The sequence below is a fragment of the Microtus ochrogaster genome, unplaced genomic scaffold (genome assembly GCF_000317375.1).
Source record: "Microtus ochrogaster isolate Prairie Vole_2 unplaced genomic scaffold, MicOch1.0 UNK27, whole genome shotgun sequence".
Taxonomy (NCBI): domain Eukaryota; kingdom Metazoa; phylum Chordata; class Mammalia; order Rodentia; family Cricetidae; genus Microtus; species Microtus ochrogaster.
The window spans coordinates 650,338-663,112 of NW_004949125.1; the positions used below are offsets into that span (position 1 = coordinate 650,338).

Below are 12,775 nucleotides of genomic sequence, written 5' to 3' on the forward strand. Positions count from 1 at the left end.
GTGTGTGTGTGTGTGTGTGTGTGTGTGTGTGTGTGTGATATAAATGTCCTATAGCGAGGAATTTAAATGGTGTTATCAGATATCGGGGGAGGGGAGCAATGACTCTCTCTCAGACACCCTCTTTGGATTCCGTGCCTTTTGCTGACCTACAGTGTGCCAAGCAGGCTAGACTGGCTGACTAGTGAGCCCCAGCCTCTCTTCACCTCCCTGACACTAGGAATAAAGCATGACCCACTACCTAAAGTCTTATCACATTCTCATTCCCGAGTTATAGCATGGGGTCTGGACAATGCAAACCAAAGAGCCAGGCCCTTGGGAGAGTCTACGAGTGTTCAGAGTGTCAGTAAATTGATAAAATCTGGATAGATGGCTTTATTGCCAGAGAGAGGCATAAACGAGCAGTTTCAAAGGTATTCCCAATCTACTGGAGCTACTAACCACAAAGGGTTTGGGGATGTAGCTCAGAGGTTGAGCAATTGCCTTGCACATGTAAGACCTTGGGTTTGATTCTCAAGTACCACAAAAAGACAAAACTGAACCCACAAAGTAGAACAATAAAGCTAAACATTCAGGCACCAGTTCTCCCGTGATTATGAAGGTTGGGAGTTTATGGCATACCAATCGCCTGCTCCCCGGGATTCAGAGCAGGAAGACAAAGATTTGCATGCTATGGTTTGAACACGAAATGTCTTCCAAAGGCTTGCATGTTTGAACATTTGGTCCCTAGCTAGTGGCTGTTTGGGACCGTTGTGGAACCTTTAGGAGGTGGAGTCTTGCTGGAGAAAGTCAGTCACTGGAGGAGGGTTTTGAGATTTTATAGCCCCACGCTATTTCCTGTTTATGCCCAGCTTCCTGCGTGTAGATGCAATGTGACCAGCCACGCTAGTCTGAGTAATCTCTAACTTTGAGACCAAAAGACCCTTTCTGTTGCTTCTTGTCAGATACCTTGTTACAGCGACGAGGAAGGTAACTAATACATGGGAGAAGCTGGGAAAGTAAGTCATAGGAAAGGGGGAGGGGTCTGTTCTTTGGGGATCTTACACATCCTGGAAACATTTTTATGTAGAATCCTTCCAGCAGTTTCTACCACCGTTCCTACTTGCTGTGGTTTGGATTCTTTTTTGTCCTCCCAGAGGTTCATGTGTCAGGAGCTTGGTCCTGAATTCTAGAGAAGATACCTGGTGGGGGACCTTTAAGAGGTGGGGCCCAGAGGGGGATCCTAGAATCATTCAAGGCTATGCTCCTGGAAAGTCTCTCTGGCCTGGTGATGGCATCTTTTTTCTCATTCACATGTCGCCGCTATCATACGACATAAATAAGAGGTCTTTCACCAGAGCTGAGCTGAAACTGTGTTAAACACACTTTTTTCCTTTATAAACTATCCTGCTTCAGGTTTTTGTTACATCAAAACACTACTTATTTCTCTTACTGTTTATACGTCGTGGTCTTTCTTTAAATATTTTCAGCTATCAAGTCCCTCGAGGTTCCTAACACTCCACTGTTTCCCTCGGACAGAAAGGATCAGTTTCACTGTGTGTTGGTCTTGACTGTTTGGTTGAAGCTGCCTGGAGCACTGTGTTGAAAAGGATTCCAAAGTGGCATCCAAGCTCAGTGGGAAAGCATGCTGTGCTCAATTAAGGCTGGCTTCCATGGATACAAGAGACAGGGGAAGCATGCCGGCTGCTTGTCATCAGCCCTGCTGTGGGATGGGGATTTCCAAACCCTTCTGACTGATCCACAGAAAGGAAAACATTGTGTAGTGTGACCCAGTGCCCAGCCCAGAGATGAGCACACAAGCGTGGGTACAAGAAAAAGCACAATAAAGTTGAGCAAGTCTTAGGAACCATTAGAAAGCCTGTGTATTTCTTCTCAGAAGATTATATTATATATATTTTTGTGGTGCTGGAGATGGAAACCAGGGCCTTATGCATCCTAGGCACACACTCTACCATTGATTGGACCACACCCTCAGCCCCTCACTGGGGGATTCTAGGCCCGTGCTCAACCACATAGCTGCATCTCCCAGCAAAATAGTATTTTAAAACAAACATTACGTACATCAGCTCACAGAGGAACCCAATTATAGTAAAATACAGAGCTCACATATTAAACAAATTTGTGATTTGGTACTAAATGACTTTATTAATGCATTAAATGGCAAGTTTGCTCGACAGGTCTGATAACTGTCATGAGGTCTAGGCAGGGGTGAGTGAAACCAGCCCACGAGGGCACCTGCGGAGCTGTGATGTGGTACAGACTTCACTGTTGTTTTTACTGTTGGCAGAGTCCCAGGTGTGACTAATCAGTAGTGTGATCTGTTGCCTGCTGACATGCATAAGGCAATGCTAAATGTCAATGTAGGTTTGTAAAAGCAGACCATGTACCCTCCCCTGCAGGTTCATTGATTCTGAGTGCTGCACCCATCACGCTTAGACAGGGCAGGGAGTGGTCTAGTCATGTTGTTTCCTTCAGGTAGCACACTCCAACGTGCAGGGAGGACCAGGCATGCTCTGGTGAGGAAGTGCCAAGGCTTGGGCACCATGAAACGTGGGTGATTCTTAAGGCCCCTCCCAGAGGTTTCCTAGGCAGGGACAATACTGGGGAAAGGAGACTCTTCAGTAGAGCTGCCTGTGAGTTGTACAGGAAGCTCCAGGGACACAGCTTTGGAAAGTCTGTCGTGCTGGGGTGGAATGTCTGTTCTGAAGCTGCTAAGTCACCTATGCTCCTGTGAGGGACCCACCACCCAGGCTCCTGTGGGGAGCCCCTCAATCAGTGTAAGGACCCCTTTTCTCACCCATACTCTTGCAAGCAACCCTCCCTCCATGCTCCTCAAATGAATCTTTCACCTACATTCCTGTAAAGAACACCATCCATGCTCATGTAACTCTGGTGTGGGACAATTGTCTATATTCTGTCAATTATATTTTAAATAAGTGCTGATTGGCCAGTAGCAAGGCAGGAAGTATAGGTGGGACAACCAGACAGGAAGTAGAGGTGGGTCAAGGAGAACAGGAGAATTCTGGGAAGAAGGAAGCAGATTTCACAGTCCTGGCCCTGCCACAGAAGAAGCAAGGTGTGACTGCCTCTCTGAAAAAAGGTACTGAGTCATGTGGCGAACATAGACAAGAATAATGGGCTAATATAAATTAGAAGAGTTAATAAGAAGCCTGAGCTAATGGGCCAATCAGTTTTATAACTAATGTAGACCTCTGTGTGATTTCTTTGGGATTTAATGATTGTGGGAACTAGGCAGGACAGAAAACTCAGTCAACATAACTCCTTACCCATGTTCTTATAAGCAACCTTGATCAACTAACTCCTTGGTTCCCTGAGACAGACTTGGGTAAAGTTGTGTTCTTGGTCTGTCATTGGTGTCTAGCTGGCTTGAGCAGACATTCAAGCCTTACTAGGAAAAATCAAGTAACACAACGTCTCTGGACCCTGGAATGAAATCCCTCAACTAGATGAGGCCCATCTTGATAAACGGGAAGCAATCCCTTGACTGGCCACGTGTGGCACACTCATTTTCCTACCTGCCCGGTTGATCTTGGATGGGAGCATGGGTGCGTTGAGCACCTCGTCTTCATCCTGCTCATCGATGACTTTGCACTGGCGCAGGTAGGGGGTGAGCTTAGCAGGGTTGATGTAGCGGCTCAGCATGTGCCGGTTGCATTCCACATTCTCCCACAGGGCGTCCTCTTCATCCTTCAGTGTCTCCATGTAGTCATCCATAGCTGGCCCTCCTCCTGTGAGGAAGAAACCCCAACAAGGTTAATAAAAAAGCCTCTATGGAACAATGCTATAAAACTCTCGGGAGAGATGGCTAGAATATACGGCCAGACTAAGAAAAAAAAGTATAGCAGAGAAAAGTGAGTAGGACATATTGCCTTTTATCTGAGGGAGAAGGGGATGGGGACATAAATACAAGTATAAATTTTCTTACACACTAAACACGAAACAATAGAAAGATGAGCTGTAGCATTTTTAAAGGATGGTTTAGAGGGAGAGAGGGAAGGTCCTGCCATTGGGGTGTGCTCTTCCCATACAGGTTTTATCTTACTAAGAATATATCTTTCTCCAAACAATATTTATATAATACCACTTGTTTTCAAATTCGACCCAAACAATACCACGCTGTCTGTATCTCTTTTGATATTACTTTTTTTCCATACTTTTTTAGGTGGGTATATATATAGATCTAATTAGTTCAGTTTTTAAAAAAAATGTAGCTCTTCTGAGATATAACTCAAACACTGTTAAATTGCTCATTTTAGTTTAATGACTTAAAATATTTATTTATTATTTATATGCGTCCATGAGAGTTTATGTCTACTTTGTATGTGTAGATGCTCACGGAGACCAGAAGAAGGTGTCTGAGTCCCTGGAACTGGAATTACAGATAGTTGTGAGCTGCTGATTTTGGTATCAGAACTGAATCTGGGTCCTCTGCAAGAGCAGTAAGTGCCTTTAGTCACTGCGCTCTGTCTCCAGCCTAAACGCCTTTTAAACACACTGTGGCATTGTTCATTCATCACAACGGCCTAATGTTTTTAGGGTATTTTTGTCTTTTCTAAAAGAACCCTTATACTTATTAGTGGTTACTCTTTTGAAGAAAATATTTCTTTGGATGATTATTCAGTTCTGTGGGCTTATGCATGTATACATGTATACATGCACACGCATGTATGTGGGTATGTGCACTTGGGTACACAAATGAAAGTTGCAGAACATCAGGTGTCCTGATCATCTCCTCTTTACTCCTTTGAGATGGAGTCACTCACTGAGTCTGGGGCAGGGTCTCTCACTGAGTCTGAGGCAGGGTCTCTCACTGGGCCTGGAACGGGGCTGGCTGGGATCCATCAAACCCTATTGATCCTCTTGTCTCTGCTCCATCCACTGGAGTTACAGGTGTGCGCATCCTGACTGGCTTTTCACATGTTGTCAGGTTCTGAATTCAGGTCCTTATGTTTATGCAGCAATCACTCCCCACTGAGTTATCTCCCCAGCCCCAAGTAGCAGCTACTTTTGACTTCTAAACTGTCCTCATCTGCAACCACAAACCTGCTTTCTGTCTGTGGTTTTGCCTAGGCACAGATTCAAAATTTGCAATCTTTTGTGCAGAGTTTCTTTCTCATACTATTTTCAAAGTTCTATCTTTTTAAAGCAAGTATCAATCTGCCCTCCCTCTCTCCCTCCCTCTCTTCCTTCCTCCCTGGCTCCCTCCCTTTCAAAACAGCTTTCTTTATTGAGCTATAATTCATGAGCCATGTGATTCATCTTTTTAATGTGTACAGTTCAGTGGTTCACAAACTGTGCGACCGTCACCACAATCCATTGAAAACATTTTCATTATTTCAAAAAGAAACCCCAGCCATTCATCTCCCTCCAACACCTACACCTCCAGCTCCTGGCAGCAACTAATGTACTTTCTATTTCCATGGCTTCCCTGTTTTGTTTCTCTGGCTGTGATAAATACCCTGATGAGTCCACAACTTAGGGGAGAAAGGGTTTATGTTAGCTTAGGATTCCAACGCACAGTCTATCATTGCGGGGAAGACAAAGCAGTTGAAACAGCTGGTCATATCACATCCATAGTGGAGAGCGGAGCGAAATAAATGCATGCACGTGAGGGCTCAGCTCACTTTCTCTCCTCTAAGGCAGCTCAAAACCCATGTCTGGGGAATGGCTCTTCCCACAGAAGTTAGCGTGATCTACACACCTTGCCTCTAGACATGCCCACAGGTCAAGGTGATCGAGACAATCCTTCACTGAGACTCTATTGTCAGTTGATTCTACACTGGGTCAATAAAGCCGTCAACACATACAAATTTGCCTTTTCTGTGCAACAGAATCATAGGATTTCCAACCTTCTGTGATGTAGTTCTTTTGCTTCGGCTATCATATAGGCATTTCTTCCCCAAACTGTCAATCAAGCCTGGGGGAGTCAAAGGAGGCTCTGACTTTGATCTCCAGAACCTGCATAAGAAACTGGGCATAGTGGTGCACACTTGCGATCCCAGCTCTGAGGAGGCAAAGACAATGAATCCTCAGGCTCACTGGACAGCCAGTCTTGACTACTTGGTGAGTTCCAGACCAGTGAGAGACCCTGCCTCACAAAAACTCAAGGTGGACAGAACCTGAAGATGATACTAGAGTCATCCTATCCACTTAAGTGCGCCCCACACAGGTGAACACACACACCGTCAAACGATTGTTCTTGGTGTTGGGTTGACAGTTTGGCTCTTTGTGTATTGATGGATGTTTGAGTTCTTTCTACCTTCTTGAGTAATCTGATGAAGAACGCTGCTCGGGACATGCATGGACAGGATTTTGTGTGGTTATATGCTTTTTATTCATTTGAGTGGATACATAGAACTGGAAACTCTAAGCTGTATGGAAATTGCATGTTTTAAAAATACTTTGTATATGTGAATGTGTGTGACATATGCATGTGTGTACACACACACACACACACACACACACACACACACACACACACACACACTTTGTGGCAGCCAGAGGAGGATGTTGGGTATCCCCTTGTTACTTAGTTCTCTACTGTTTTGAGACAGGGTCTCTTACTGACCCCGGAGGTAGACTGGTGGTAAGCAAGGCCCAGTGACCTGCTATCTCACACCTGGTTTCCGATACTCATGCTGGGAATTTGAACTCAGCTTCCCATGTTTTCACAGCAAGCACGCTTCTCCACTGAGGAAGGAATGTGTGTGTTTCATTTTGAGGGCCTGCCACAGTGTATTGCCAAAGGGTGCCATTTCTCATTGGTGCTAGTGACCCCTGAGGATTCTGACCTCTCCGCATTCTCGATAACACCATCTCCCTCTCTCTCTCTTTTCTCTGTGATAGCTGATCCCCCAGGGTTGGGAAACGGCATCTCACTGTGTTTTTGATTTGCATTTTCTAATGACTAATGGTGCGGAATGCCTTTTCACACACGTGTTGGCCATTTGTGTAGAGAAATATCTATTTGGACCCTCAATCCACTCTAAGATTGGGTCTCTTTCTGTTTATCACTGACTTGCAGGGGTCCCTCAAGAACCCTGTGTACAAGACTGTATTTCTCCTGGTCTGTCAATTATCTTCTTATTGTCTATAAGACTTATTGGTGGACACGCTTTCAATTCTTTTGTAAAATTACAGTTGTGTGTGTGTGTGTGTGTGTGTGTGTGTATGGTGGGTGAGTGTGTACCAGGGCATGCATGGGGAGATCAGAGGACTACATGGGGGAGCTGGTTCTATTTCCACCATGTGGTCCCTGAGATTGAACTCAGGTCGGCAGGCATGGTGGCGACGCCTTCACCTGCTGAGCCACGTCTCTGGCCCATAACCTTTACACTCAGATGTAGTCTGACTTGTTGAACATTTTCATTTGTACTTCAGCATGTACAAAACAGCCTTTGTCTAACAGCAAATCAATGAAGACTAATTTTTGTTGCAGTTTTACAATTTTAGCTTTTATATCAAGGCTTGTGATCCATCTCATGAAGTTTTATTTGCAGTGTGAGGTAAGGACCTGGTCCTGCTCTTGTGATAAATACTCTGACAAATCAACTTGAGGGGGAAAGGATTTGTTCTGGCTTGCACTCGGCAGGGATCATTCCATCATGGTAGGGAGGCATGGCGGAAGGAGCAGAGGCGAGCTGGTCACGTTACATCCGCAGTCAGGAGGGAAAGAATGAACAGGAAGTGAGGCCAGACTATAAAGTCTCAAGACTCATCTCCAGATACCACTTTCTCTATCAGGGCTGCACTTCCTAAATGTACAGCCTTCCAGACAGCGCCACCAGCTGGGGCCATGTGTCTAAACCCATGAGCTCTGCAGGGACATTTCATATTCAAGCCACAAAAGACCCATTGCATCTCTCTCTCTTTGTATCTCTCTCCATTTCTTTCTCTCTTTCCCTCTTTTTCCCTCCCTCCCTCCCTCCCTCCCTTCCTTCCTTCCTTCCTCCCTTCCTTCCTTCTCCTCCTCCTAGATGAAAGCTCTAATTTTGAGTATGTGTGGATGACTGTATGTGTAGATATCTAGTTGTTCAAGAATGATCTGGTGAAAAATCTACTCTTCCCCTTACTGAATGACCTTGATACTCTGACAATAAGCTGGTTAATGCCAGTGTTTGTTCCTGGGCTCTTAATACCATTGCACTGATCTATATTTTCATGCCAGCTCTATACCATTTGATTCATGGAGATTTGGAGTAGGCACTGACTTTGGGAAATAGGAGTGTTCTTTTTGACTTGACATTCTCCTTCATCATAATGTGTTCTCACCAGAGACTAAAACCAGTGTGCCTCCTGATCTTGGACTTGGCTCTTCAGGAGTGTGACTCGCTTTTACCTCCGAAGTATCATGTATCAGGGAATTTCATTACAATGTCAGAAACCTCACTAATACAGCAAGTAAATCTTGCATTTCTTTTGTTAAATTCACTCCTACATGCTTTTATTCTTTCAATGATTACAAATGGGTTTTACTTTCTTAACTTCACTTGAGGAATGTTCATTGGTGGTGTACAAATACACAATTGATTTTCATGTGTTGACTTGAAATCTTTAATTTTATCCAGCGATGCTTTATAGTTTCCAGGGAATGTTACAGTGTGGGTGTGGAATAACACTCAAAAATCTGTATGCAAAGACATGGTCCTCAGGGTGGCACAACTGGGGGTAGGGGGCTCTGACCTTTAGAGAGGTGATGCCATTTGAAATCATTTATTAGTTTGAGTAGTTCCTTAGTAGGGGCTTTATTTGTGTGTAAGATTATGTAAGATCAGATACTTTCCAGTCTGGATAATTTGTGTGTGTGTGTGTATGTATGTGTGTGTGTGTGTGCGTATGTGCTAATGAATATGGTTTTGTGGTGCTGAGGATTGAACCCAGGGCCTTGAGTTTTCTAGGTAAGAACTCTATTACAGAGTCACGCCCCCAGCCCCTCACTGGAGGATTCTGGTCAGGTACTTAACTGCTGATTCATGTCTCCAGTCTTTACTAGGAGGTTCTAGACAAGCATTCTGCCTCTGCTCCCACCATCCTGCAGCTCTTTTGTCTTTTATTTCTCCTTGATACCCAATTGCTCTGCTTAGCATCTAAGCACACAGAAGTAGAAGAATGGACACTCTTGTCTTGGTCCTGATCTTAGGGGCAAAGCATTCTGTCTTTACCATTGAACATGATTCTGTTTGTCTGTCTCTCTCTCTGTCTGTCTGTCTGTCTGTCTGTCTGTCTCTCTTTTCCTCCTTCCCTCCCCACTCTCTAATAGATGTCATTTATTAGACTCAGGAATTTACCTCACATTCCTGGCTTGTTGACTATCATTGTCATTAATAGCTCATCGATTCTGATTTTGTTAAATCAGACTTTCCTGTATCTATTGAGATGATCATGTGGCTTTTAAGATTCTGTCAACGTGGTGTATTCCATGAACTGATTTTCAGCTGTTAATTAAACCTTGTACCCCAAGGATGAATCCCATTTACACACACTCTCTCTCTCTCTCTCTCTCTCTCTCTCTCTCTCTTACACACACACACACACTATTTGATTCAATTTCCTAGGTTTAAAATAAAAAGAATTTCTGCATCTGTACTCGTAAGAGTTATTCTTCTGTGGGTTTCTTTCCCCGTAACGCAGGCAGGGTCATTCTAGATTGATGGGAATGTCTTGGGAAGTATTCTTTCTCATTCAACTGTTTGAAAGAATTTTGGAGAATAAGTATTAAAATTACACTTGCTCAATCAAACTTACAACTAAAGACATGAGAGCATAGGCCTCTCTCTGTGTGTGTGTGTGCGTGTGTGGAAGCCAGAGGCCAGCCTTAGGTGTTGCCCCTCAGGTACCATCCACCTTATTTTGAGACAGGATCTCTCTCTGGCTGGGAACCTTCCGAGTGAGCTAGGATGGCTAGCCAGCGAGCACCAGAGGTCCCCATGCCTGTCTTCCAGCTCTGAGATTACAGGTGTGTGTCACTGCAACAGCTTTTTATTTTATTTTATTTTATTTTATTTTTTCTAACATGGCTTCTGGGCATCAAACTCAGGTCCTCAAATGAGCGTGCCAAGCATTTTCTTGACGGAGTCATATCCCCTGACCCGTCGATATTAATGGGGTCTCCCCTTTCATATTCCATGGGTCAGTTCATATGCTCTGTCTTTCTTGAGCTAGTTTCGGTCATCTGTGTCATTCTAGGAATTTGTTTCCCTCAAGTTGTCCTGCTTATTGGTGCTTATTCAGTTCCCACGGGATACATTGTTGTTGTGTAGACAGCAACATCACAGACTTACAAGCAGTATTTTGTGTGTGTGTGTGCATGTCTGTGGTGTGAGTATATGTGTGTTTGCACATATTTGCACACATATGTGCATGTGTAAGCCAGTCGATGTCGGGTGTCTTTCTCGATTATTCTCCACCATATATAATTTCTGAATCCAGGGCTTGCCCTGCTTGGCCTGGGATCCCTTGTCTCTGCTTCCCGAGTTCTGGGATTGCAAATGGGCCACCACACCCATCTACCACTTACATGGGTGCTAGGGATCTGACCCTGGGTCCTCATGTTGATGCACCAAATGCTTTAGCCACTGAGACATCTCCCAAGACAGTCTTTCGGCCTTCTGAGACACACAGAACAGTTGTCTATACTCATTCAACTGTGCAATAGCATGCTAGAACATCTTGTACCTGTCTAACGAAAGCTCAGCATCCACTGACCAACCTCTGTCTGCCCTTCCCTGTTCTCAGTTTCTCCACGGTCATTACTACGACGGTTGGCTTTAGCTGTGAATACAACTTTAGAACCACTTGGGAAGCGAGTCTCAGTGAGGGATTGTCTAGAACAGGTTGGCCTGTGGACATGCCTATGAGGGAATTGGTTGGATTGAAGACCCAGCTGACTGTGGGCAGTACCATCCCCTGGGATGAGATCCTGGACTCTATGTGTGTAGAGAAATTAAGATGAACACTAAACATGCAGCATTCTTCTGTGATTTGACTGAAGATGTGATGTGCCCAGCTTCCTCAAGCTCCAGTTTTGACTCTCCCGCAGTGGGAGCCATATCTTTTGTGAATTAAAACAAACCCCTCTACCCTAAGCTGCCTTTGCCAGGGAATTTAATCACAACAGCAACAACAAAAGAGAAATCAGGACACTGACTTAATCAACCGGAAGCCGTGTCTCTGTCATTTTCTCTTCCTTTCCCCCGGGCCCCTTCATCTGTAAGTGGGTGCCTTGTTGCCCCGAGGCACGCAAAGCCGGCCCTCTGTGATGCACAGCCCAAACCCATGGACTACAGATGTGTGACTGCAAGGACCTGCTCAGGAGAGAGCAGCCAAGGGCTGAGATCTTACACCTCGGGGGCCGAGTAGCATGCAGTCTAGGAAGCATAACTTCCTGCCCCTCAGAGACACGGCATGTGTGAAACCATTCATGGGGCGCTTAGTGCCATAGCGACACTTCCTGAGGTGCCCTGTGCACAGCAGGGTAGTCAGTAATGCAGAGACACTTCCTGGGGTGCCCTGTGCATGGCGGGGCAGTCAGCAATGCAGGATGCTTCCTGAGGTTCCCTGTGCATGGTGGGGCAGTCAGCAATGTAGGAACTGACTAGGGTGAAACCTTCCACCTCAAGCAGACATGATGGGGACCTCCAGCCTCAGAGACAAGGTTGTCACACACCTGTGGTGCCATGGGAACTGACACACCACGAACATCCTGTGTCACATGTAGCCCAGCCACCACAGATCAAGAGATGCTCAGAAAAGACAAATAGCTCGTAAGATCCAGTGAGTGCCATGGTTCCTCCTCTGCAGGGGCTCAGAGCCCCACAGTGAGAGTCAGTCACTGACACACAAAGCCACAAGATCGTGCCCTAGTATCATACTGAGGCCTGCAGAAGAGAAATCACAAAACCTACGGAAGTGGCACAGTGTTCCTGGTATCGTGTTTGAACCTACACAGAAATTGTTCCGTGTAAGCCAGGCCTGGTGTTTCATGTCTAAGATCCTAGCTAGTCCGGAGTCTGAGGCAGGAAAATCACAAGTGAGAGGCCTGCCTGGACCTCACAATTAGTTCAAGGTGAGCCTGGGCAACTTAGAGAGTCCATGCCTCAAAGTAAAAATATAAAAAGGGATTGTGGGTATGGATTAGTGGTAGAGCACCTGCCTAGAATCCCCCAGTGAGGGGCTGGGGTGTGGCTCAGTGGTAGAGCACCTGCCTAGAATCCCCCAGTGAGGGGGCTGGGGTGTGGCTCAGTGGTGGATCATCTATTGTAACATGCATGAGAGCCTGTGTTCCATCCTCAATACTCTGTTCTCCCAAATAGGAAAGAATCAGAATGGTGGCTCCTCCTGGGAGGAAGAATCAGGCAGATGTGGTCCAGCGGCCATCATGGATGCAGCTCCAGATAACAGTTGGTGACACAACATGTGTGTTTTTTTGTTGTTGTTATCATGTATGCATATTATATATACATTTTTAGTATGTACAAAATAGTTCACAGACGAGTTCGGATCAGTCTCAAAAGAATCAAACATCACAGGCTCAATTTCGAGTTTATTTTCCCCTGTGAATGCTGTTTCTGAGTCTGACCCATCCTCTTCATTTGGGACCACCCCACTGAGGTTTATTAAGTTTGTGTGTTAAATTTCTTTGAAAGAATCCTACCTCCACTTGCTTTCTCTGATATACATAGATTGGATTTTCACAGCCTATGGGGATGAATCATAGTAGCTGCTTGGCTTCTGACTGCCTCTTTCTTTCTTTCTTTCT

At 45.2% G+C, this 12,775-nt stretch overlaps 1 protein-coding gene across 1 annotated transcript in view; it reads right to left on the reverse strand.

Moving 5' to 3' along the window:
- Card11 (caspase recruitment domain family member 11) overlaps positions 1–12,775 on the reverse strand; it is a 69,980-nt gene that overhangs the window by 37,493 nt on the left and 19,712 nt on the right. Inside the window, exon 3 of the mRNA XM_026789742.1 lies at positions 3,534–3,746. Coding sequence (XP_026645543.1) covers positions 3,534–3,746 — 213 coding nt within the window. The remainder of the gene's footprint in view (positions 1–3,533; positions 3,747–12,775) is intronic.